General features: G+C 42.1%; 1 protein-coding gene across 1 annotated transcript in view; it reads left to right on the forward strand.

Annotated features, from left to right (window-relative positions):
* Window positions 1–26,925, forward strand: part of IQCK (IQ motif containing K) — a 117,372-nt gene that overhangs the window by 52,745 nt on the left and 37,702 nt on the right. The window contains exon 7 of the mRNA XM_087417064.1: window positions 5,768–5,852. Within this exon, the coding sequence (XP_087273190.1) occupies window positions 5,768–5,852 (85 nt within the window). The remainder of the gene's footprint in view (window positions 1–5,767; window positions 5,853–26,925) is intronic.

The raw sequence follows: 26,925 nt of genomic DNA on the forward strand, positions 1-26,925 counted from the left end.
GCGAGAGAGAGATAAGTCAAGGATGACTTGGAGATTTCAGGCCTGATCGACTGGCTGAATGGGGAGCCATTTACTGAAATGGAGTGGGGGGAGTGAGTTCTGTTTTAAACATTTAATGGGTTTACTGAAGAATCACAACTTATGAGGAATAAAAATATGAAACTTTTACAAAAAAATTTTTCCCCAGTAATTGCCCCACTGTATTACACAGAATCTCTCTTCCATCTGAGAAGCAGCCCTTTAATAGCTTTTTGGCCAAATTCCATAAATTCCCAGTCACTCTGTTTTCAGATAGTCACATTTCACTGTTTGGATTCATCTTGTTTATTTTTAAATCTTTAGTCTTCAGTCTCATCCTGGATGTAAAACTCATCTTTCCCCCTTTCCCCAGCTCCAGCCACAACTCTCTAATTCAAGGGTCTCTGAACTTGGAAGAGGGGGCACATTACCTCTTTGTTTTCACTAGTCTCTAACTGAAATTGAGCCTCTCTTTGAGTTATGAATGTGGCCAGGAAACCTCAGTAGGACGTACAGTGGCTGTGACTTCATCACTAATCGCCATCAGGTATCTTCACCGTTGTTACAGTGATCTCAAATATCGTTTACACTTGTCGCTCCTTCCAAACTGGAGTAGTTAACTGACCTGCCATTAGCTCTTATTTACTGCCTAATTTAGAAGCACATATATTACCATATCACCAACTGTTTTCTTTTAACATTTTGATAACTGTATTTCAATATAATTGGTTTGCTTTGTAATCTTCTGTATTTACTTTTATGTTTTTAAAAACATTATTCTGAGAAGGAATCCAAACTGCCGAAGTGGAAAGAGGTCCATGGCTCAAAACAAGTGAAGATCCCTGCAGGGGTGGGAAGGGGTGTGAGGCGCCTCCCCTCCTGGTGAGGAGGGAGGTGGTCTGCTCTTCCGGTGCACCCGTCCCCCTTGCCTTGCTCGCTATTTGGAGCAGGAGGAGGGAGACTTGTGGGGAGGCAGGTCTCCTTAAGTTGTTATTAGAGAAAACATGTAACCAGTTACAGAGAGACTAAATAATAGCAGTCCGGGCGTATTTCTCAGAAAGCACCAAGTAGCACAGCCATGATTTTTGAGATAGTTACACCTGCAGCCCAAGGGCGAGCACGTGGTCTGGCAGCGTGTGGTTTCGTGAGCGCTGTTCACTGGACCCATATGTAGCTTCCAATGACGGGGTTGGTAAGATGGGCCTCGACCCTGTGTTTAGCTTAGGAGAATGATTCAGCCTGATGCTGGGGTAATAACTGCTTGTCGGTCTCGCAGGGTGGAGTTCGTGAGGGGGCGAAAGCAAGATCACCTCCTACTAACTGTGATTTCTAAATGAGCTGTGAGGCTGCTTGAGAGTAATGCAGCCGCCTCTCCCCTCCTGGTTTCGGGAGCTAGTCCTCACCTCACAGAGGGCTGGAATTGAAAGAATCCTATGAGATTCTGTGCTGAGGGCTAGTCACCACATGTCTGGAAGATTCCAGAGATGTACTTTTTCCAAATATTCGAAGTTCATTACTCAAGGCTGTGATGCCTCCAACGCAGAATGTTTGGGAAACCAGTGAAGGCTGAGGGTAGGGACTGGGTAATCTCTTTTGCTGAATACAATGGGTAGACTATATCAAATACTGGGTTCTTAAAAGGCTCTATGAATGATGGCTGATTTAGGGCCTGTGTCATTTTGTAAATGGCTTTGCGCCTGGGTTGTGCTCATGTTCCAAGAAAACAACTTAATCTCTTACCTAATGAAAAGTGGGTAGAATTTGGATTCCAAGATTCAATTTTCAATATAAAGCAAGCTTTCCTCCTTTCTGCTTTATTCTGCTTAAATGCCACTTTGGACAGTACCTGTTGTCTTAGAACTGGATGGAGAAATTAATACAGACTAACTTCTCAGATTCTCTTATGTATTTTGTAAGCACGCTATATCTTCTTTAGGTCCTGCAAATCTTTTACTTAGCATCCAAAAAAGGGGAAAGAATTGTGTGTTGTGTGTGTGTGTGTGTTATACATATAAACATCCACACAATCAGAAAAATAAATTCTTGTTCCTTTTCAGAATTCTAGCATGGGTTCTTACCATTCAAATATATTTAATTCACATTTGAGGAGAAAGGAGAAGGACATGACAAACGAGCATTACCAATAAGACAGTTCTTGGAAACGTACTTAGCAGCACTGTTTTGCCGGTTAGAATATGTAAACCCGTCTGCTCTGAGGATGTCCAGTTTAAGCCCTTGCAGAGGGAGCCACAGCTGCCTTCTCCTGTGATTGACATGCTCCTCTCCCCTCCCCTCCCTGGCTCCCTGATGATGGGCTGTTGCCTCCACTCCATCTCTATTTTTATTTGACCTGAAGCCAGTGGCACTGATTCCAAAAGAGAGAAAAGGGCCTGGCCTGGCTTCCGTCCCTTCAGGCGGGCCTGCTGAAATGATTGATAATTCCCAGGCGCTACGCCCTGAAGATTAAGTCCTTTTCATTTGGCCTGATTTACGCTGGCTTTCTCATACTTATTCTTGCTTTGGGCAGGAGACAGCGCCCCATTATTTAGCCATGAACGCAGGGATGTCACTCAAGGTGGTCTCATCTTACTGCTTAAAGACCTATTAGAAATCTCATTTCACTTTTTGGAGATGTCATTGTGATGCAAAGTGGTTCGGGATTTCATTACTGGTAAAAGCCCTTTGTCGAGATGGCCGGGCTTGTTGTGTCCCCAGATTTGCAGTTTCCTTTCCTACTGCTATTCCAAACTGGGAATACTGTTACTCTGAGGATTTCATGACATCAGTTGAGAAAAACATTAAAGCAGGAAAATTGCAACTGAGCAGAACAGTGCCATCAAACCTCCCCTCAGATCCAAGTGACAAACTCCACTTTGTTCTGCTGTCCTGACACAGGATATCCCCGTGGAGCTTCAGACAAAGGCATACCTGCTGAGTTATTACTGTAAGCATTAATGAAGAGGGCATTTTCTGTGATCATGGCTTTTCTCCCTCTCATTTTTTTCTTCTAGGCAAACGACTGTGTTTTCTTCTGTTTCACACTTGCAGCTGCTAGACCCTGGATTCCATGTTAGTGACCTTGTGGGCTGCCCTTCTCTTTTCCTTGGCCACTCCCTCTGTCTCCTGGCCAGTTTGCAATCTCAGCAGGAAATGGGCAGTGACCTCGGTCAAGTCAGTTCACCCCTCTCTGCCTCAGTTTCTTCAGCTCTAAAAGAAGGATAACAACAGCTAATTGTTAATGTTGTGGGGTTTAATGAAATAATGTGTGGAAAGTGCTTAGTGCCCTGTGCCAGGCACAGAGGCTGATGCCACAAATGTTTATTGAGTGTCTGCTACGAGCCAGATGTTGTCCTAAGTGCCGGGAACAGCAAACATAGGCCTGGTCTCTGCGCTCTGGAGTGTTCAGTCCAGTGGAGGATTTGGGCATTAATTTGAGAATCACACGGGTTGGTGTCTCCAAATTGGGCCAAGGACTAGGGAGGAAAATTACACAGAGCTCCACTGGGCCCTGACCTAATCACAGGACATCTTTCCCTAACACTTGAGTGGAAATGGGAAGAAAGAACAAGAGTGAATCAGGAGAAAGAGGTGTCAGCCTCCCCCAACCCTAAGGTGCCTTTGAGCAAATTAGGAAAAGGCACCCCCACACTAGGGCAGATGCGGCCCCACGCCCATGAGCACGGCTTAGCAAGCAGAGGTGGGTGGGGTCTCAGCGCCCTCTGGCCTATCTGCTGGGTGCCCGTAAGCAGCAGCTTGCACAGCCATATGCAGTGCCCCTGGCTGGGGGCAGGAGGCTGTTACAGGCAGAGAAAGCTACTCTGCAAAGGCCTTGAGGTGGGAGGGCACACTTGAGGAGATGAAAAGGGCCTGCATGGCCGGAGCACAAGGAGTGAGGCTGGTGGAAGGGGAGTCCGGAAAGCTCTCGGTAAATATCAGCTAGTTTGAACGCACGATAGTGTTATTCTCATAAACTCACTGCCAGCTTTCCAGGGTCTCCTTAGAAGCGCCAAGGTCTCTCTAGAAGCTGTTGACTCTTAACTCGTGAAGGAGAATTACTTCAGGGATGTGATTTGTTGGTGTCACACAACTGTGATTTAGAGAATAAGGACGATGGATGAGGAGAGACATCTAATGTGGAAAGTGAGAGCCGATGTGCCTCCGGTGGCAGGCCTCCAGCAAAATACGAATGTTCCATTACAGCCCAGAAAACCGGATATTAGGCAAGAAGTGAAAACAAAAACAGAACCAAAAAAAAAAGCCACCACATCATGCAAATAAAAATGGAAACAGAACATTAGGGAAAGGTCTCTAACAATGCTGTCATTTTAAGGGTGTAATTATGTCTCCAAACAAACAGAAGAATCTCCTTTACTTGGTCTCTTAGAAAGGACTGGCCCAGCCTGAGAACCAGAGCTTGGGAACACTTTGCTTGCTAGAAATGATCTCAGTGACCTTTAAGGTTCTTCCCAGCTTTGATTTCTTTATTCTGGAGTAATTCAAAAGAGCATTCATTCATTCACACAATTGTACATATCGAGGGAAGTTTGTTGTTGTTAAGTCAAAGTTTGGGAGATAAAACCCCAGATCCTGGAGAATCGTGCATTGTTGCTGTTTAGCCTTGCAGTCTGTGCCCTGCTGGGCATCTGTACGTGCTTGCCTGGTTGAGATGTGCTCTCAGCACGGCGTTGTGAGGGAAGCCTGGGCTTTGGGACTGGATGGGTCTGGGCCCAGTTCCTGATTAGGCCCCCTACCAGCTGTGTGACCTGCGGCAGGTTAGTCCACATCTGCACAGCGGAAGTTACTGTAAACCCAAATGATGGCTGTCACTAGGGAGGGCTCTGTGGCCGGGACTTGCGAGTCCCTCACTTGCAAGGTCATTGCTGGGGATCCTGCCCTGGGAGCAGCCTCCTTGTGACCCACATTCCTTTCAGAGATTTCTTTCTTTGATATCTGAAAAGTCTTAACTCTTGCTTTTCAGGGGTAGCTGTGCTTTGGGGAAACATAAGGAACCAGAATTAAGTTAGACTTGTAAGATCTTGTCAGCAGTTAGTATCTCTATAAAACTTTTAGGGAAAAAAAAAAAAAGAAAAGAACCTTTAGCCATGATTTTTAAACGTGGTATCTATGATCAAAAATCTCATCATAATCTTAAAAATCCCACAAGAGCAGACACTGTCAACTGACCTAGCACTTGAGATATTTTATTGCTTATTAAGATGTAGTAACAGAACTTAACTTAAAAATATGCTTGAATTTAAACCACGTTAAACTGGAATGCACACCGAACAGAGATAAATTCCAATATTTTCCTTTCAGGTAAAGAAGGACTAGTTAATTTCCCTTCAATAGAAAGTTGGAAAAAGAGCCCTTTATTATATCTCTGTCATACTGCAGTATATAAAGGTCGCTTCTCTCTGTCTCTTGCTTTATGTCTATATAGCCTTATGGCAATAACATGTGTGTTGCACCTTGAGGACTAACATGCAACTTTAGTAACCTGAGCCCTTCAAAGCAGAGCAGGCTAACGGTGATTTAAGATTATGCTGGTTAAAAACAAAAAATCCATCCCAGATTTTAAAATAAAACATGCTAACTCAGGCTTAATTTTTCTATCAAAAATGACATTGTTGCTTTCTAAGAATGGGAATGGCCGAGGCACTTAATCAGAGAGGCTATTATGTTGTCAAAGGCCTTGCTGAGGGTGAAGGACGGATTCTCATGGGCTTGTGACCATTTCATTGCTTTTCAGCCCACGGCCAGCGATGCCACTCTCCCTCCTGCTGACGGAGGAGGAAGCAGCCCTCATCATCCAGTCCTTCTGGAGAGCCTATCTGGTAAGAGTCATGTGCAATTACGGTATGTGGCCTGATGGGGAGCTTTTGTGATGTGGAGGCCCGTGGGAAAACCCTTAGCTATAATATCTTCTGCTTCAACTTCATCTAATATCCAGACCTCAGAAACAGGACTCCCTGTAAAATAGATCCTGAAGAGTGCTTTAGAATTTCTACTAAAACTTATTTTGCAATTGTCATTTGAAGTACCATCCAACCTTTTAAAGTTGGGTTGACTGGCTTGTATTGCGTAAAAAATAATATTATGTACAGACAGAGAGCAGTACGTGTTCACTTCAGAAAGAAATGAGAAAACTCAGATAATTCAGATAAAGCAAATAAAAAAATTTTGAATCACCAATAACTCTGTCATTGTTGACATTTTGGTGTAAAACTTTCCAAACCTCAAAAATCTTAATACATAGAATAATATATAAATAGTTACATATAGAAAGTAACCTTTTCTTTTAAAACTTGTCTTTTCTGACCATTTTCCTATTGGTTATTTCCAATTTATCATTGTTATAATAAAAGCTACAGTATAAATCTTTGTGCAGCCATCTCTGTACATTTGTCTGGTTGTTTATGTAGGAGGAATTCTAGAAGTGGAATTTCTAGGTCAAAAGGTGCGTTTCTTTGTAAAGCTCCTGATCCATATTGTCGTGTGGCCCTTCAGGAAGGATGTACTTTAAAAAATTCTTACCAAATCCATCTGTGGCATGTGTATCTTGTGCTGAAAAGTGTACATCCTCTCCGATTATTTGGCAATTAGAGTATCAATGTTAAGAAGCTTCCAGGTAAACACAAAGCTCCCATTCTAGGTAGCAGCATGGCTCCACCCAAGTGTGAGGGTCAGACATCAATGGAATGAGTTTAGATTTGCTATCAGTGGTGGTAAACACCGCCACAGGAACAGATCCCAGTGGAGATACATGGAGGCCAAAGATCTCCATACTGATGCTCTCTTCAGAGCTGGTGTAGGAGAAACAGACTGAGGTGAACACACTGGTAAAGAGTTCTCCATCGAGATGTTAGATTAATTCCAATGAGATACAATTAATTAATCAATCAGCAAAATATTTGTTATGTGACCATTAAATGGGACTGTCCTTGACTACAAGGAGCTTACTGTCTGAGGCAGTGTTGTCCTCATGCCACTCTTTTTGTTCATGGCACATTCCTGAAAACATGGGTTGAAGTCAAGTGTGAAAGCTAAATAATAGACTTGCACATTATAAGGAATAGACTATTCCCAAAGAGTTAAAAACCAGTTACAAAACTCTCTATTATACCCCACGATTTAGATATAATCTTTGATGACATAGGTTTTCAGCATTTTATACATATTTTATAAATGTGGTCTTTTTCCTCCGTAATTGAACACCAGCGGGTTAGCTTAAGTCCAGTGATGGCCAACCGAGGCGAAAGATTCCTGGCTTCCACATGCTTCTTGAATTCCATCTTTGTCATCAGTCTGTTTCATTTGTGAGACTTACGCTTGTTACACTAGAATCAGCAATTTTACTTTTCTGTTTTCTGTTCCTTTTTATGAAACAAAGAGCAGAATGCAATAAAATAGTGATTTTCAGATTTTGTTTCTTCCAGAATCCTGGTATGTAACCAGTATGTAACTATAAAAGGGGATATTCTGTCACTGATTCTCCCATGCAGTAAGACCCCCCTACCCCCACTTCACCACACGCAGGATGCCTGTGTTATGGGCACAGCATGAAAAACATAGTCTGTAAGATAGTGGAATTCAGCTCATCACGCCAACAAACCCTGCTGTATAAAAGATGTCAGAGTGGCTCAAGATTTAACTGTGGCTATAGCACCATCCTTATACAATAGCTAGAAATGTTCCTCAAGGTACAAAAGATGTATAGGGGGTCAGTGTATGCTGTACGAAAGTTCATGCTGTTCAAAGCCAAACATCTCCTGTGCTAAGAACATAACCGAAGGGGGCCAAGTGAGGGGAAAAGATCCAAGTTGTCACTAGAAGGAAAAGATATATGATGTGTGGGATGACCTTGGAAGTTTCCATGGAAAAGAGGGACTTGATCTCAGCCTTAAAAGAAAGATGGGGCACTGGAGTGTCAGCTTGGACCAAGAGGATATCTCAGGGAGAAGAAATAGAATATATATATTTTACCATGTTTTTTCAAAACATGTATATTTTTGACAGCTACCCACCCCCACACACACAGAGACATGCATAGGAAAATATCTGAAAGGAGACAGAGCAATGTGACAACAGTGGGTACATCGGGTTGGCTGGGAAAGAAGTAGGGAGACCTAGCCTTACATATACTGAACAATTTTTTTAAAAAGAGAACTAGTATGATTTTCTTTAATTAAAAATTAATTTAAACCATCTAATCATCTCAATGGATGCAGAGAAAGAACTTGACAAAATCCAACAGGCTTTCATGATTAAAAACACTCAACAAACTAGGAATAGAAAGAAACTTCTTCAACCTGAAGAAGGGTGTTTACGAAAACCCCACAGCTGCATTATATTTAATGATGAAAGACTGGCTATTTTCCCCGTAAGATTAGGAATAAGACAAGGATATCCTCTCTTGTCACTTCAATTTAACAAGGTATTGGAGGTTGTAGCCGTGGAAATTAGGCAAGAAAAAGAAATAAAAGGCATTCAGATTGGGAAGGAAGAAGTAAAACTGTCTCTATTCATAAATGACATGATCTTCTATATAGAAAATCCTAAGTAATTCACTAAAAAAATTAGAGTAAACAAGTTCAGCAAGGTTGCTGGATATGAGATCAGTATACAAAAATCAATTGTATTTCTATAAGCTTAGGAATGAACAATCTGAAAATAAAATTTAAAAAAATTCCATTTGCAGTAGCATCCAAAAGAATAAAATACTTAGGAATAAATTTAACAAAAGAAATGCAAGACACACACTGAAAACTACAAAACACAGTTGAAAGGGATTTTAAAAAATGTAAACAAATGGAAAGACATCCCGTGTTCAGTGACTGGAAGATTTGATATTGTAAAGATGACAGTACTGCCCAATTTGATCAACAGATTCAACATAATACCTATTGAAATCCCAGCTGACTTATTTTTTTTGCAGAAATTGACAAGCTAATCCTAAAATTCATATGAAAATTCAAGGGACCCAAAATAGACAAAACAATCTTGAAAAAGAACAAAGTTGGAATACTCACACTTCCCTATTTCAAAACTTACTACAAAGCTACAGTAGTCAAGTGGTCATGGCATAAAGATAGACATATAGATCAATGGAATAGAATTGAGAGCCCAGAAAGGAACCCTTATGTTTATGGTCAATTGATTTTCAATAAGGATGCCAAGACCATTCAATAGAAAAAGAATAATCTTTTCAACAAATGGTGCTGGGACACCTGGATATCCACACGCAAAGGAATGTAGTTAGACCCCTACCTCATACTATATACAAAAATTAATTCAAAATTAATCAAAGACCTAAATGAAAATGCTAAAACTATAAAATTGAAAACACAGGTGTAAATTTTCATGATTTACAGATTAAGCAATAGTTTACATAACAAAAAGCAAAAGTAACAAAAGAAAAAAATAAATTGGACTTCATTAAAATTAAAAACTTTTGTCTCCAAAGAATACCTTCAAGTGCGTGAAAAGATAATCCACAGAATGGGACAAAATATTTGCAAATCCTATGTCAGTCAAGGATCTAACATAAAGAATTCTCACAACCCGACGAATAACCCAATTACAAAATTGGCAAAGGATTTAAATAGACATTTTTCCAAAGAATATATACAAATGGCCAATAAGCACATGAAAAGATGCTCAACATCAGTAGTCATCAGCAAATGCAAATTAGAACCACACTGAGATACCACTTCACGTCCGCTAGCATGGCTGTAATCAAAAAGACAGCACCAAATGTTGGTGAGAGTGTTGAAACCTTGGAACCCTCACACACTGCTGGTGAGAATGTAAAATGGTACGGCTACTTGGAAAGCAGTCTGGTAGCTCCTCAGTTAAACATAGAGATATCACTCTATGACCCAGAAGTCCCACTCTTTGGTATATATTTAAGATAATTGAAAACATCTGCCCACACAAACACTTGTACATCAGCATTCATAGTAGCACTAGTCACAATAACCAAAATGTGGAAACAATCCAAATGTCCATCAACTGATGAATGGATAAGCAAAATGTGGTACGTCCATTTGATGGAATATTATTCAGCCATAAAAAAGAATGGAGTACTGCCACATGCTACAAAATGGGTGAACCTTGAAAACATTATGCTAAGTAAAAGAAGCAAAACACAAAAGGCCACATATTGTATAATTCTATTTAAATGAAAAGTCCAGAATAGGCAAATCCGTAGACAGAACTAGATTAGTGGATGTCAGGGGCTAGAGGAAGAGAGGAATGGGGAGTGACTGTAATGGCTTCTTTTTGAGGTGATGAAAATGTTCTGGAATTAGATAATGGTGGTGGTTGCAGAACTTTTGTGAATATAATAAAAACCACTGAATTGTAAACTTTAAAAGGATGAATTTTACAGTATGTGAATCCTATATAAATAAAACAAATAAATATTATGGAAAAAATAATATGAAGCAAACCATTTTATTACTTTTGACTCTGTGGTCTTTTGATACAAGTTCTTGATTTTTGGCCTGGTTTTGTCAGTAACAACTAAACATCCTATGACTAAAAAAAGGGATTTTCAGGAATTCATGATGTGTTCTCTTTACAGCCAGCACTCATACAAGCTCTCTCTCCTTACACACTCCCATGTAGTTTTTAGTACACTTACCATGAAGTTTTTCAAAATTAACAAAAACCTTTACTTGTATTTTCTTAAATACCATGAAGGAAAAAATATAGTTTCCCACAAAAATTTTGTATAGTAAAATATACATAACATAAAAGTTACCATTTTAACCATTTTTAAGTGCACAGTTCAGTGACATTGAGCACATTCACATTGTTGTGCAACCATCACCACCATCCATCTCCAGAACTTTTTTCATCTTTCTAAACTGAAACCCTGTACCCACTAAACAGTAATCCCTATCCCCCTCTCCCAGCCCCTAGCAACTACCCTTCTACTTTCTGTCTCTGTCATTTTGACTACTCTAGCTACTTAGTATAAGTGGAATCATGCAGTATTTGTCCTTTTGTGACTAGCTTATTTCATCTAGCGTGATGTTCTCAAGGCTCATCTATATTGTAACGTGTCAAATTTTCTTTCCTTTCTAAGACTGAATAATATTCTTGCCAGGAAGTTTTAAAATGCACAAATCTGACATCCTCACTTGTTACAAAACTGGCTGGACATCACATAAAAATATATTTTAACCAACCATATTAACAGAAATGTCACGTGGTGTGAAAAGCTATGTGTAGTGATCCATTCTTGGTAGCTGTGACTTTATAATTAGTATTGTAAATAGGTTCCTGATAGTTATTACTAGATATTAAGCACTTCTGTAGAAGTAGGCATGCTTTTCTTTCTTCTTTCAAAATACTAGATTAACAATTAGAAAGCCAGATTGTTTCAACATGCAAAACTGAGTGGGCTTTTAAAAATCCATTTGGATATTGCGAATGAAATCTGGTGCTCTGAACACACTCCTTTCTGAAGTGTGATTGGCGATAAGCCACACTACTCATCAGTGGTGCTCTCCTGCTTATGAAACCCTGGAAGCAGTAGGTAACAATCGATAGAGAAAACTGTTCGCTCGTGAAGTTCAAATGAGGTTCGCATGGGCCGTAATGATTGAAATTTCTTTAATGATTTAGGAGGCAGAGACCAGATAAATCCACTGAATATTTATTCTGTCTAAATAAGCTCCTGGTGTTTTCTGCCTTCTGCCTGTTTGTTTTATTTTATTCTAACTCAGCCTAGACGGCAGCGTGGCATGCCTTCTCCCCTCCTCCCAACATCACCTCCCGCTCCAGGCGCTGAGAACCACAGAGGCCATCAATCATTGCTGTTCTTTGATGAACAATGCAGCGCGAGGTTGCTCCAGCAGCCCCTTTGTGGCTTTGCAAAATTAGAAAAAAAATTGGAGATCCTGAACTCCACCACAGAGAACAATGAGGATCTGTGCATTCATACCTTTGTCTACAGTGAACTGAGCTGGGGTGAAGAGGCGCCCCTGAGGAGAAACAGCTTGGTATAAACACAGAGGACAGGGTTTAGAGTTGGATAGCCCCCGACCCCGCTTCCAGCTGTCGAGGTGGGCCAGCTTGCAATCTCCAATACTGCATCCCTCTGGCTACAGGAATTAGCTCACGATGGGCAGGGGACCTAAATCAGGCCGGTCCCACCTAGCAAAACTCCATTCTGGGGCTCTCATAGGAGTCGTGGGGATGGAGCAGCTTGCTTTCCACGGGGGTTGCTGAGAGGCCAGGCTGTCAGTAACCATCTTGCCGCTGCGGGGAGAGCCTTCTGGAGAAGTGACCGCAGGGGCCCGCAGAGCTGAGAGACAGAGGACGGGGCTGAGCCCCGAGGACGTTGTGGAGCGCCTGGGTTCAGCTGTACCCGGGAATCCTCTTCAAGAGGGATTTCTGTCACATTCCAGAGTCCTGACAATTGCAGTTTTCAATATAAAAATGTCTAGACTCTTGATTATTCACACACAAAGGAGGATATTGGCAGTTAAAAAATGGGTCCATTCGCGTAGAGCAACCGTCCCAATTTTTCCCAGGGAAATACTGTGGCCTATATCAGCTGGAGGCTCGGCCATGGCTGGAGAGGGGAAGCCTACCCCAGGGAGCAAATTTTTCTAAAGCATATCTGTTATTTTTATTGTTTGTTATACATATCCATTGTGAAAAAAAATAGATAATACATACAAGTTTTTAAAAATTACATGATATATTCATCCTTCTAGAATTTTTCCTGTTCATATAGGAATTTTTTTTTCAAAACTGTGATGATAAATACTGTTTTGTGCCTGCTCTCTTCCCGTACAGTGGGAATATCTTTCTTTGTCAGTACACAAAGATCTATCTCACAAATTTAATGGCTTTCTGATATTCCTTTCTGTGAATGCACTAAACCATAATATATTTAACCATAGATGGTCAGACATTCTAGTGTTCTCTCCTATATAAAATATATTATGAAAAACATCCTTGTTCATATGTCTTTGCACACTTATCTGATTTTCTCTATAAGATTAATTGCTAGAAATGGAATTGATGGCTCAAAAAGTAAGTGCTTTTTTTCAGAGTTTTGCTAATTATTACTAGACTACCCTCTAGAGAGGCTAGAGTCTAGCCTCTAGACCAACTTAACATGCACCAGCAATGTAGGCAAGTGTGCCTAGGAGCAGTTCTTGATGGGAGAGTGGAAAGACAGAGAAGAGATTGGGAGCATGAAGCATGCCTGGGGAGATGGAGTTGTGTGGACACTGAGCTGGAGGGTCTGAGAAGGTAAGGCTATTGTGTCCTGTTGTCTGAGTTGTGCACTGTATGACTCTTGGGGAAAGGGGCACCATTTGCAACCATATACACCAGACCTCTGAGGCTCTGAGAAGCCTGGGAAATGGTGATTGAGTGGCCACTTGTTACATGTTTCTTTTTTTAATCCCACTGGCCTAGACAGCTCTGGGCCTATAGGTGTATAACCCTCCTGATAGCTGGAGGCTGGATGAAACAGTGAAGATTGTATCTGTGATACAATCTAGAAGCTCTACTCTTTTGATCCAGAAGCTGAGGGTTTTCTTCCTGGAATTGTGCAGCATCTTTTGGATTAAGTAAAGTGTATAAACAATTAATATTCCATAGTATAGTAATTATAAAGTAAATATAGAGCTTTTTGCAGAAATAGAAAAACCCATCCTAAAATCCACATGGAATCTCAAGGGATCCTGAGTAGCCAAAACAATCTTGAGAAAGGAACAAAACTGGAGGACTCACCCTTCCTGATTTCAAAACTTATCACAAAGCTACAGTAATCAAAACAGTGTGGTATTAGCATAAAGGTAGACATATGGACCAATGGAATAGAATAGAGAGCCTAGAAATAAACCCTCACATATATGGTCAAATGATTTTTTACAAGGGTGCCAGGGCCATTCAATGGGGAGAAGAACAGTCTTTTCAACAAATGGTGCTGGAAAAACTGGATATCTACATGCAAAAGAATGAAATCGGACCCTTCCCTAACACCATATACAAAAGTTAACTCAAAATGGATCAAGGATCTAAATATGAGACCTAAAACAATAAAACTCTTAGGAGAAAACACAGGACAAAAGCTTCATGACTTTGGATTTGGCAATGATTTCTTGGATATGACACCAAAGGCACAGATAATAAAAGAAAAAATAGACAAATTGGACTTCATGAAAATTTTAAAATTTTGTACATAGAAAGACACTATCCACAGGATAAAAAGGCAGTCCACAGAATGAGAGAAAATATTTGCAAATCATATATCTGATAAGAGATTAATATCTAGAATATATAGAGAACTCCTAAAAGTCAACAACAAACAGACAACCTGATTCAAAAGTAGGTAAAGGACTTGAATAGACATTTCTCCAAAGATATATGAATGGCTAATAAGCACATCAGATTATCAACATCACTAATCATTAGGGAAATGTAAATCGAAACCACGAGGAAATACCACCTCATACCCATTAGGATGGCTATTATCAAAAAAACAGAAAACAACAAATGCTGGTGAGGATATGGAGAAATTGGAACCCTTGTGCACTGTTGGTGGGAATATAAAATGGTACAGCCACTGTGGAAAACAGTATGGAGGTTCCTCAAAAAATTAAAAATAGAATTACCGTGTGACCCAGCAATTCCACTTCTGGGCATATACCCAAAAAAATTGAAAACAGGGTCTCGAAGAGATATCTGCACACCCATGTTCATAGCAGCATTATTCACAACAGCCAAAACGTGGAAGCAACCCAAGTGCCCACTGATGGGTGAATGGATAAGAAAAATGTGGTCCATACATACAATGGAATGTTATTCAGTCTTAAAAAGGAAGGAAGTTCTAACATCTGCTACATCATGGATGAACTTGGAGGACATTATGCTGAGTGAAATAAGCCAGTCACAAGAGGACAAATACTGTATGATTCTACTTATTTAAGGTATTTAGAGTAGTCAAAATCATAAAGACAAAAAATACAATTGTAGCTGCCAGGGGCTGAGGAGAGGGGAGAATGGGGAGTTATTGTATAATGGGTACAGAGTTTCAGTTTTACAAGATGAAAATGTTTGTGGGGATGGATGGTGGTGATGGTTGCACAACACTATGAATGTAGTTAATACAACTGAACTGTACACTTAAAAATGGTTAAGATAGTAAATTTTATGTTATATGTATTTTACCACAATTAAAGAAAAGAAAAGAAAAAGAGATGGGGGTCCAAATGTGTTTTGATTTGATTTAACTTGATTTTCTTTCCCCTGAAAAACCACTCCTTTCTATTTAGAGATGACCCATATAGTTCGGTAGAAAATAGATGATGAAAACAGCCCAGGATAAAAACCAAGCGACTATGAAAATGCTCTTCAAAGAACACGAAGGAAAGGTTTTGTAGTTCCTCCCAGATTTTTCTGCAGAAAGCAGAAATTCCAACTTGATGCTCCACACTTAGAGGAAGAGAAAGTTTTCTCCACTTCAGGCAGCTGGCTGGGCTATTAGGAGGACACTTTTTTTTTTTTTTTGGAAAGATCACTTGAAGCTCTCATCATTAGTCTTAATCTTCTTCTTCTTGAATGTCGTGGCTGAATGGAAAGACTTGTTTAATTCTTTCTATGTAAAACATGCCCTATGGCAACGTGTTAAAAATGTGGGCTCTAACAGCAGACAGACCTGTTTGAATTCCCATATGTCATGTCAGGCTATTGATAACTTTGGATAGGTTATTAAACTGCTGAATCCCAGTTTCCTGTCTGTAAAAGGGGAATAATAATAGGCATGCCTGCCTATGAAGATCAAATCAGATGGTTAGTCCATATAAGGGACTTGGCACAGTGCCCAGCACATAGTAAATCCATAGTAAACATTAGCTATTGTTGTTGTTATTATTATTATTGGTTCTGTTTTCCTTACTAGGGCATCTTTTTGGAAAGCCAGCTGGTGGCCTCCTTGTCGTTCCTCAGGGACACCAGCATGCTCCCATCTCAGGGCCTTTGCACTTGCTGTTTGTTCTTTGCACCTGCAACTGTCGATCATGGTGCCTTCCCTTGCTTCATCCAGGGTTCTTCTTGGATGTCTCTCCTCGTCACCCTTTCTAAAATAGCACCACCTCATCCCTCTCCAGCCTCTCACTTATCAATTACCTGACATTACATTGGATATTCTCTTGTCTACTGCCTGTCACCCTGACCAGAACATGAGCTCCATGAGGGTAGAGGTTGCTTGACCTGTTCATCCTGCAACCCCAGCCCCTAGAACCCCGTCTGGCACATATCAGGCACTTCATAAATATTTTAGTGAATAACCAAATCCCTCAAATAGTCTCTCTAATGAGGGCATTTGAAAACGAAGAAGAGCAAACCGCATTGTTCCATTTTATAAGCCCTTCTCGGGGATTTACGAAGGCTCTTAAACATGGACTTTTGTGGGGCGTCGCTCATGCCCCAGGATCCTTGAACTCAACAGCTGTGTTTGTTAATCCCCCAGAGATTACACTTGAGAAAAGTGTATTCATTTTATCATTGGCCTTTGTGAGCCCTCTCTTCACCAGGCCTCATAAGGTAAAGACACGAAGTGTGCTGTGGGAACTTATGATCCCCGAGCACGCTTGGAAGGAGAGCATCCACTGAAGGCGCGCTGGGCTTGTTGAGCTCATCTGAGTATTGGACAGAAAAGATTTTCTTCGTTTGGAATTTCTCTTGCAAGTGCTGATATCTGCTGGCAGGTGGGCAGACTTTGCTGGCAAAAGTCAGACATTGTATTGTGCAAAAGGAATGCTAAAAATGGGGCGCTGCATCAAATTACCACCAGTTCCCCTCTTGACGGTGCACAGCCATCTCTCGCTAGCCTCAGAGGGCTTGTCGTGCCCTTTGTGACTTGACGAGCAATCCTCTGGTGGGGACTCCATGTGGAAAGACTTCTCTTCTCTTCCACTGTAGAACGCCAGTGAGAGGGAGTTCTTAACCCTGGTGATGAATCAACACATGGGAGTTTTACAGGAGACTGCCTTATTTATACCTATGGATCGCAGTGGTCTCAAGCCTCACTACATGTCAAGGTCATCCTTGGAAAGATTTTATTTTTAAATTCTAATACCCAGGGCCTCATTCTCCTGAGAGTCTTGTTTATCTGGCCATGGTGACAACAAGAGACGGGCAATTTTTAAAAGCCCCCAGGACTCTGTGCAGCCAAGGTTTAGACCCACTGATGAATTGGAATCCACCTGCTACCTACCAGTTGGATGATCCAGGACAAATCACTAAACTCGGAATCTCAATTCCTTTCTCTTTAAGTTGAGAATAATAATAGCTGCCCAGTCTAGCTCACCAGGTTATCATAAGGATCAAAATGCTTTTCAGTGACAACACATGAGAAAGTGTCCTATGAACTGTAGATGCAGAAATGAATGGTATCAACATGGATGTAATTATACATCAGTGTCTTTCCTACTTGAAAAGTACCAGAGGTTCTATTTCCTAAACAAATGGGAGAGATTTTAAAGACTAAATGGAAACAGCAACCTTTCTCTGTCAATTTTATGTGTGCTATTAGAAGATCGCTTGATGTCTGAGAGTAACTGGCATGCCGACGCACAGATGGAGACGAGAAGTGCTATAAATACACTCCTCTCCGAGACGTGGTGACGTTGGCAGAACTGGGCACCGCTGTAGACCATGATCTACAGGATGGGTGAAGTCAGCACGTTCACAGAAAGCAAACGCTCATGTAACTAGAAGAACAAGGCAGGCAGAGGCGTGGCATGGAGGATATAATTACAGAGCAGCTCGTGAGCCAGCCCTCACCTCAGAGTGAGTGAGAGGAGGGCCCTTGTCACTGGCAAATGTCATATGAAACAAGATGTCATTTTACAACCACACTGACCCCCTCTGAAAATATTGCAAGGAGCAGCGTGTCAGTTTGAGTGTGGAAAAAAATGACCATCTTTGTATGAAAAAGTCTTTTATTCATATTTGATCATAAAAGAGCAGATACTCATTGCAAATAAAAATCAAACCAGATAGACGTGTTTTAGTTTGGGCTGATATAACAATATACCATAGACTGGGTGGCTTAAACAACAAACATTTATTTCTCACAGTTCTGGAGGCTGGGAGGTCCAAGATCAAGGTGCTGGCAGATTTGGTGTCTCGTGAGAGTTCTCTTCCTGGCTTGCGGACGGCTGCCTTCTCGCTGGGTCCTCTCATGGCAGAGAGAGAGAGAGCAAGCTCTCTGACATCTTCTTATAAGGGCGCTAATTTCATCGTGAGGGCTCCACCCTCCTGACCTCATCTAAACCTAATCACCTCCCAAAGGCCCCACCCCCTGCTACCATCACAGTGGCGGTTAGGGCATCAATATATGAATTTGGAGGGGCACAGACATTCAGTCCGTAATAAACAGTTTAAAGTAAATTGTGAAAATCTCCTTTCCTGTGCTACCCAAACCTGTTTCCTGGATGAAACCACTGTTAATAGTTCGGTGCATGTCTTTTTAGTGTTTTTCTTTTGTATATATGCATATGTATATTTATTATATTGTGTTTTTTCTTTCTTTTTGAGGAAGATTGGCCCTGACCTAACATCTGCCAATCCTCCTCTTTTTGCTCAGGAAGACTGGCCCTGGGCTAACATCCATGCCCATCTTCCTCTACTTTATTTGGGACTCCGCCACAGTATGGCTTGACAAGCGGTGCGTCGGTGCGCGCCCGGGATCCGAACCTGCGAACCCCGGGCCGCCGCAGCGGAGCGCACGCACTTAACCGCTTGCGCCACCGGGCCGGCCCCTATATTATGTTTTTATAAATGTGGGCTCACACTCTACAGCGGGCATCTTGCCTTCTCATTTGGCATTGAGGGTAGCTTCCCACATCAGCACACGTAGATCTCTTCTGAGCATTTGTATTTGAAGGAAAACACGCTACTGACATAGCTGGCGGGTAGGAATTTGGCCAAACATTTTTTCATACAAAATACTGCCAACCCCAAGTGAGCCCTGAGACGGCAGGGCTGAAGGAACCCTTAGTCTCGATTTTTATCTCCTCAGCAAGTCCCAACAATTAGTGTTTCAAGGGCCAGCTTCTTCTTCCCTCTGCTTTCTCCTGAGGGCTGGCTTCCCCAGATTGTTGGTCGGCTCTGTGGCTTTCTGGACTTCCTCTTCCTCCCTTCCAGAGGGGTGTCTCCTGGGGCAGCTGGTCCAGGCAGGGCGGCGGGGGCATACTTCCTCCCTTTGTGTGTGTCATTAGCCATCTCTCTGGCTTTCTTCTGGGGACAGCGGCCCAACCAGGTGAGCCAGTGTCATTTAAAGCAGCACTTCCGTTCTCAGGAAGGGGGTGGTTGTAGTTTCTGGATGACTCTGATATGGCCCAGGTGAAGACGGATGACATCTGGCATGGAGCCAGTGGCAGACAACTTGGTATGAGTCACATTTTTCTTGTGAAGGGTATGCTGCCTAGAACTCCTGTTCAAGACAATTTTTTTTAATACTTTGCAATTTTTCGGGTTACTTTGAAGGCAGTGTAGCATAAAGGGTAAGCAAGCAGGCTCTACAATTAGATCAATTCCTTCACTGATATTCAGTTGTTAGTATTTATTGAGTACCTACTATGTGCCAGGCAGGCATTGTTCTAGATGCTGGGCATACTGCAGGGAATAAGACCAAGTCCCCACGCTCCTGGAGCTTGCGTTCTTGCAGTAGACTATAAACAGATATAAGTACGTAATATAATATCAACAAGTGTATCAGTTAGCTATTGCCACAATAATGCTGCTTAATGAACCACCCCCAAATTTAGTGGCTTACAACATATATTTACATCTTAGTCATGTGTCTGCAGATCAGCCTGGTTTCAGCTGCTCTAGGCTGGGTTTGGCTACACTTGGCTGCAGGCTGTTGGGTTCTATTCAGTTTTGTTTTAGAGTCTGTCATTCTTCTGAGATCAGTAGGCTACCAGGGGCATGTTCGTTTTACAGCACAGGTTAAAAGTTCTCAAAGGGGCAAACAAAAACACACACAATGAGTCTTAAGGCATAGGCTGGGAACTGGCGCATGCCCCTTCCACACACATTCCATTGGCCAAGCCCAACATCAATGGAGCTGAGAAGTGTACTCCCTGCTTAACATTATCTACTACAAATAAATACCGTGAAACAAAATAGAGCAAACTAAAGGGCTAGAGAATAACAGAGGCTACTATTTTAGATGGGTTTGGTCAAGGAAGGCCTCCGGAGAAGGTGTTATTTGAGCAGATATGAGTGAAGTTCATTCTAGGCAGAGGGAGAAGCACGTGCAGAGGCCTGCAGGGCAGGACGATGCTAGATGTATTTGAGGACCAAGGAGAGGGTCAGTGTGGTTGATTAAAGTGAGCCGGGGATGAGGGAAAGGAGGTGAGAAAGTAGTCAGGGACCAGATCCTGTGGAGTCAAATGCGAGCTCTCATAAGGGTGTTGGAACTTTGGCTTTTATTCTGACTCTGCTGAGAAGTGGTGACAGGGCTTTGAGCAGAGGAGTGACATGGCCTGACTCACTTTTCATCGGAAAACGGCGGTAGCCAGCATCCGCAGTGACTCCCCAGTGATCTCACCTCCTGGTATTCACATTCCTGGGGAGTCCCTTCCCACAACTGTACCAGGGTTGATGTGTGTGGCTAATAGAATATGGCAGAAATAGTGGTGTGCCACTTCCAAGATTAGGTTATAAAAGACGCCACAGTCTTGGTCTCGCTCTTGGATCGTTCACTCTGGGGGAAGCCAGCTGCCGTGTCATGAGCAGCCCTACAGAGACTCCTCCGTGACAAGAAACTGAGGCCTCCAGCCAATAGCCACGTGAGTGAGCTGTCTTTGGTGCCGCTCCTCCAGGCCAGTCAAACCTTCAGGTGACTACGGGCCCAGTTGACATGCTCCTTGTAACCTCATGAAAGACCCTGAGGCAGAACCAGGCAGCTCAGCCACACTAGACTCCTGACCTTCAGAAGCTGTGTGAGATAATAAGTGTTTATTGCTATTTTAAGTTGCCAGATTTTGGGGGTCATTCGTTTTGCAGCAGTGGAAACTAACACAGTAACTCAGGCCATTGTAGAGAGGGCAGATTGTGGGAGGGTGAAAGTAAAAGCAGGAAAACTATTATAATATCTAGATCCTTGCTATTCAAATTGTGGTCCGTGGACCAGTGGTATCATCTTCACGTGGCAACTGGTTAGAAATGCAGAATTTAGGCCCCACCCCAGACCTCCCAAATCGGAATCTGCATCTTAACAAGAATCCCAGGTGAGTCTTTGCATGCTCAAGTTTGAGAAGCAGTGCTGTAGGTAACGGCCTGGGTTGATGGAGTGCCATGATGCGGGTTTGAATCTGGCTTACCACCCCCGTGACCTTCAGTAAATTACTTGGTTTTCCCAAGCCTCAGTTTCCTTTCCTGTGAAATGGGGGTGATAATAGGGCTGCCCTCTCAGGGTTACATGTGAGGGTATAAAGGAAACAGTGCACCCCGAGAGCTTAGCACAGTGCCTGGCACGTGGTTAGGTCCTCATAACTGTTAGCTCTTTATTGACTTGATTTGATCCCTGCGTTTTCTTCCCTAAGAATACATTCCTGATCATTTCCTGATGGTTTCTCTTAAATTCTTAAAAATTCCCTGTTAAAGAAAATCCTGTTTTTCAAAATGTCCTTGAGCTCATCAGAAAAACCTTTGTCCGTGCCCAGCATGATTCCAGCCATACCCAGAATGAAGGCGCCTGGTTTCCATTGTGTTTCCAGGCCCAGTTCTCAGGGCAATTTTCAGGGCCACCCAGCAGGCCAAAATAGGCCACAGCACTATAAATAGTGAATTTAGGCTGCTTGGGGCCTAGCTTCCCAGGCCAGGCCCTTCCCTTCCCCCTGTCTGGCCCTGTACTTGTTTATATATACTCTGGGTTATATCTGCAAGTGGATTTTCCTCATTATGCCCAGAAAATGCTTCGCCAACTTGCCAGGCTGTCAGTAAAACCCCCCTTTTTATTTGCTTAGTCACAACATATCCCAAATATGTGACGGAAGCTGACGAAACCAAACTCCTGGGGTTGTTGTGAGGCATAAAAAGGAAAACTGCATATTAGCAGGACTGGCTACATAGTCTGCAGGGCCCAGTATGAAATGAAAACTCAGAGCTCCTTGTTCAAAGTTACCGAGAATTTCTAGATGGCAACAGCAGAGCATTAAAACAAGTGTGAGGCCTTTCTAAGCGCGGAGCCTGTGTGACCACAGAGGGCAATGCCCAGGAAGCCGGCCCTGCATATGAGGCACCTCTTACCTGGCTTGGCGATTAGTACCAGCCAAATCCCCAACTTCCCCAGAGTCTTTTTCTTTAAAGGGCTAACCCAATTTCCCTTCAAGGCAAAGGTTATGGGGACACTGCACAGCTGCAAGTTAGTCCCTTCTGCTGCTAAATCTTAGTGACTTAAAACCACAGCAATTGATTATTTTTCACGATTCTGTGGGTTAGCTGAGGGCTTCCTCTCCTGCTGTCTCCTTGACTCACTCATGTGGCTACAGTCAGCTGGTGACTGGACTGGACTGGAAGGTCCAAACTGGCCTCACTCACACATCTGGGGCCTCGGTGCTGGCTGTTGGCTGGGGCACCTCAGTTCTCCTCCATATGGCGCATCCTCCAGGAGGCCAGACCAGCTCCTTACCTTGTGGAAGAAACATTCCAGGAGGACAAAAGTGGAAGCTTCATGCCTTCTTGAGGCCTAGACTCTGGAACTAGCACAACAGCACTTGAGTTACCTTCTATTGGTCAAACCAAGTCACAAGTCTCGCCTAGATTCAAGGGGGGGCCGGTAGACTCCCCCTCTTAATGAGAAGAGAGGCAAAGTTTTCAAAGGGGCAGAAATCCAAGGAGCTGTGATTCACTAGGGGCATAGTGCCACAATTCTTAAACTTTAGACTGCATTGGAATTAGCTGGAGGGCCGGTTAACACACGGATTGCTGGGTCCCGACCCCGGAGTAACTGAGTCAGTAGGACATGAGTGGGGCCCGAGAACTTGCCTCTCAAACTAGTTCTCAGGTGATGCCAATGCTGCTAGTTTGGGGACCACACTTTGCGAGCCACTGGTGGAGGGGGTTAATTGTCCACGCCTTAGTCTACAGCAGTGGCTCTCAACCTTGACTGCACATTAGAAACATCTGGGCTGCTATAACTACATAAATGTCAGCTCTGGCTTTAATGGTAAGAAGGAGATGAAAGCATTGTGCAATAATATGGTCTTTGGCATAGCAAACTTTGCTGTAATTTAACCCTATAAATCACTGGAAAGTTTATCCGATACCTTAAATGCTTTTGCAACTTATTCATTCCCTGATTATTTGCATAAACAAATACCAAGAAAAGTTGGATGAACTCTTACCTCAACTGTTATCACTGAGCTGTTGGGGGAAATTCTGTTTTTTCCAAGTTTGTAGTGTGCTATGGCTGTATTATTCAAGAGCCTTTAGTAAAAAATAGGTGTGGCTTCCTGGGAGAAGGCCTTTCTAGAACCGCACTGGAAAGGCTACCCCACCAAAAAGCACCAGCTGTTCGTGAGTCACACACATCCTTCTCCTGACCATACACTAATAGCCTGAGCCGCCCTTGACCCTGATTTTAAGGATTTGCAGTAATCAACGTGGCATCATGTGAGTAAGAACTGAGACAAAGTTGTACAGACGTGGGGGTGGTAAGTCTTGTAACATTAAGTCCGTTCTTCCCATTGTCTTCTGTTAGAACAGGGTTTCCCAAACTTTTCAGATCGTTAGAATCACCTGGGGTTCTTGCTAAACATACTGATGCCTTGGTTCCACCTCACATGGCCTGAATCAGAACCTACAGGGCAAGAGCCTGGGATTCTATTTTTAACAAGGGCCCTAAGCGATCTCAATATCATCAGGTAAGTTTAGGAAACTGTCTTGAAATAATTTATGTAATACATATAGAGAGATGGAAGAGGCAATAAGGGAAGCTGGGGGCTACAGTTCTAATGCCCACTCAAGAATAAGAGCAGGGGCTGACAAACTATAGCCTGTGAACCACAACTGGCCCACTGCCTGTTTTTATAAATAAAGTTTTATTGGAACAGCACCACACCCAGTTTTAAAAAACATGTTGCCTATGGTTGCTTTTATACTATAATGGCAGAGTTGAGTCATTGGGTCAGAGACTGTATGGCTCATAAAGCCAAAAATATTTACTATCTGAACTTTTATTAAAAAAAAAATTATTGACCCCTGGATAAAAGACATGACCTCAGACCTGGGCAAACTTGGAATTGGAACTAAGGCCCTCAGCGATTATGAGCTCATAATAAAAAATAAACCAACAAGGAAGGGGGGAGTCAGTAATCATAACCAAGTGGAGAATCCAGGCCCCGAAGAGTGGCAGTTTGAGACTATGAAATAAGCATATTTAAGATGATTATAGAGATTTACTAAAAAAATAAATGGAGAAATAAAGAACATAAGCCTTGCTGAAAGAACAGGGCAGTAAGAAAACAAGGGATCAGATTTGAAAAAGAAGTGCCACCTCTAGAAATGAAAACAGTTTATGAATGGGCTAACGCAGTGCTCCTCAAACTTCAGTGAGTGTCAGAGTGACCTGGAGGGTTTGTCAAAACACGGATTCCCGGGCCTCACTCTCTATTCAATTCTCACTTCATAGGTCTGAGGAGGAGCCCATGAATCTGCACTTCTAACAAGCTCCCAGGTAATGCTGATGTTGCTGCTCCGTGGACCGTATTTTGGGTGTGGTTAAATAGCAGATAGACACAGCTGGAGGGGTAATTAGTAAACTGGGAGCTAGATCTGGGAGGCAGAAGGCAGCAGAGATAGGGCTGGGAGATATGGAAAAGCATTTGAGACAGAGAGAGAACCAGAAGGCCCAATATAATTCTAATAGGATTTCCAGAGGGTGCCAGTAGAATGAACGGAGGAGAGGCAGTATTCACAGAGATACTGAGTGCGACTATTCCAAAGTTTAAAACACATGAATCCTGAACTCAATAAATAAAGACAAAACCACACCAGAATGCTTCATGGTGAAACTCTTGAATGCCAAAAGCAAAGAAGAAGCCTTAAGGAAGGCAGGTAATCTTGAGGGAAGGATTACCTACAAAGGAAAAACAATGAGACTGACTACAGACTTGGAATCAGCAGTAGTATATGCCGGAAAACAGTGAAGTGTATTTTCTTCTAATCCCAAGGGAAAGTAACGTTCAACCTAGAATTATATGCCAACTAAATTATCATTCAAGAGCAGGGGCCAAATACATTTTCAAACACATGTGTCACTGAAAGAACTCCTAAATGATGTACTTCAGTGAGAAGAAAATTGAACCCACGAGGAAGGAGTGGGAGTGGGATGCAGGAAACGATGGTGAATGAGGATGCTGTAAGATCTAAATAGGCATTGATTATTACACACACACACACACACACAAATGGGTGAAAATGAGGGGAAACTGAAACGTTAGGCAACAGTCATGAATGCTGAGAGTGGGAAGATTGGAGTTAAAGCGTTCTAGAGTCCTTGTAATTGAGGGGAGGCGGGACAGATTAGTTTTTTTACTTTAAGTTGTTTATTACGTTATAACAACATATTAAAGAAAGAAAATAGAATGTGAACTGACAAATCAGTAGAAGGAAAAAAATGGAATACAAAAAGCCCAAGGCAGTAGAAAGCAGGAAAGGAAAAAAAAGACATAAAAGCATGACAAATAAAAAACAAAATAAGACGAGAGAGGTCAAATATATCACTAATCATAATAAATGTAAATAGAATAAGCTCATCTCTGATTTTCAGATTAGATTGAAAAGAAATCTGTTTCTATGCTAGAGGTACAGGCAGCACAAAAATGACCCAGAATAGCTGAAAGTAAGGAGATGGAAAAAGATATATAACGCAAATGCCAATCAAAAAGAAAGTGATCTTGCATTGTTAATATCAGATACAGTAGACTTTGAGACAAAAGCATTATCCGAGATAAAGAAGATCCTTAATGATAAGGGAATAACTGTTATTTTCTATAGGATTAGACTTTTTTTAAAATGCTGTTCACAACCCACTAAGTTGAATTTACTACTCACTAGTGTGCTACAACCCACCATTTAAAAAATGCTGCTCTAGAACACACTTCTAATCCTTCCTGAAAGCCCCAAGTAACTCCTAAGAGGCGTACTGCCATACCTCAGATGAATATCTGTCACACCTCCTCAATACCAGGAAATACGTGATATCTACAGGTTTTTGTAATTAGTTCCTAAAGACAATAAGGAACATTCATAACCACCAGAATGAGAAACTAACTTTTCTTTTGTTTTGCCAAAGATCTGAGAAGAAATCGCAAAGCTTACTTACAGAGAGAAAATTGAATTCATAAGAGAGTTGGGAACTCTGAATATTTCATTAGGTAATGGAAAGAGATTTTGCAAACACGTATACCCTGTATGTTGAAACCCACTTTTCTTGAGTATAAAATCCTTCAGTATAATCACTAGTATGTCAAGTCATGGCAAAGATGTAACAAGAACCTTCTGAGGCACCTCATACCAAGCTGGAGTTCACCCTTGTGAACATTACTGAAGGGCTGTCCATGATGTTACTTCTCCAGCATCTTTCTAGCAACTGTAATATATGAAGTATTTTCTTCCAAAGCAATTAGAAAAACTCCAGGGAATCATCCAGAGAGGATAGCTGTTGCTATGTTTTTGTCTGTTTTGCCAAGAAGCAAGGAAAACAACTGAGCTAAGAGAAATTCAGAGGTATAGATCTGTAAAGGGTAATTTCAGAGCCCCAGGCAACAGTCTCTCTCTTGTTCCCTGCCTGCAATCACCACCTCACAGCCCCAATTCCTCTCTACTAGCTGACCTACGCCTAAAGTTATACAATTA

Source organism: Ceratotherium simum, chromosome 26 (genome assembly GCF_057802395.1).
Source record: "Ceratotherium simum simum isolate JZ-2026a chromosome 26, ASM5780239v1, whole genome shotgun sequence".
In the NCBI taxonomy this organism is placed as follows: Eukaryota; Metazoa; Chordata; class Mammalia; order Perissodactyla; family Rhinocerotidae; genus Ceratotherium; species Ceratotherium simum.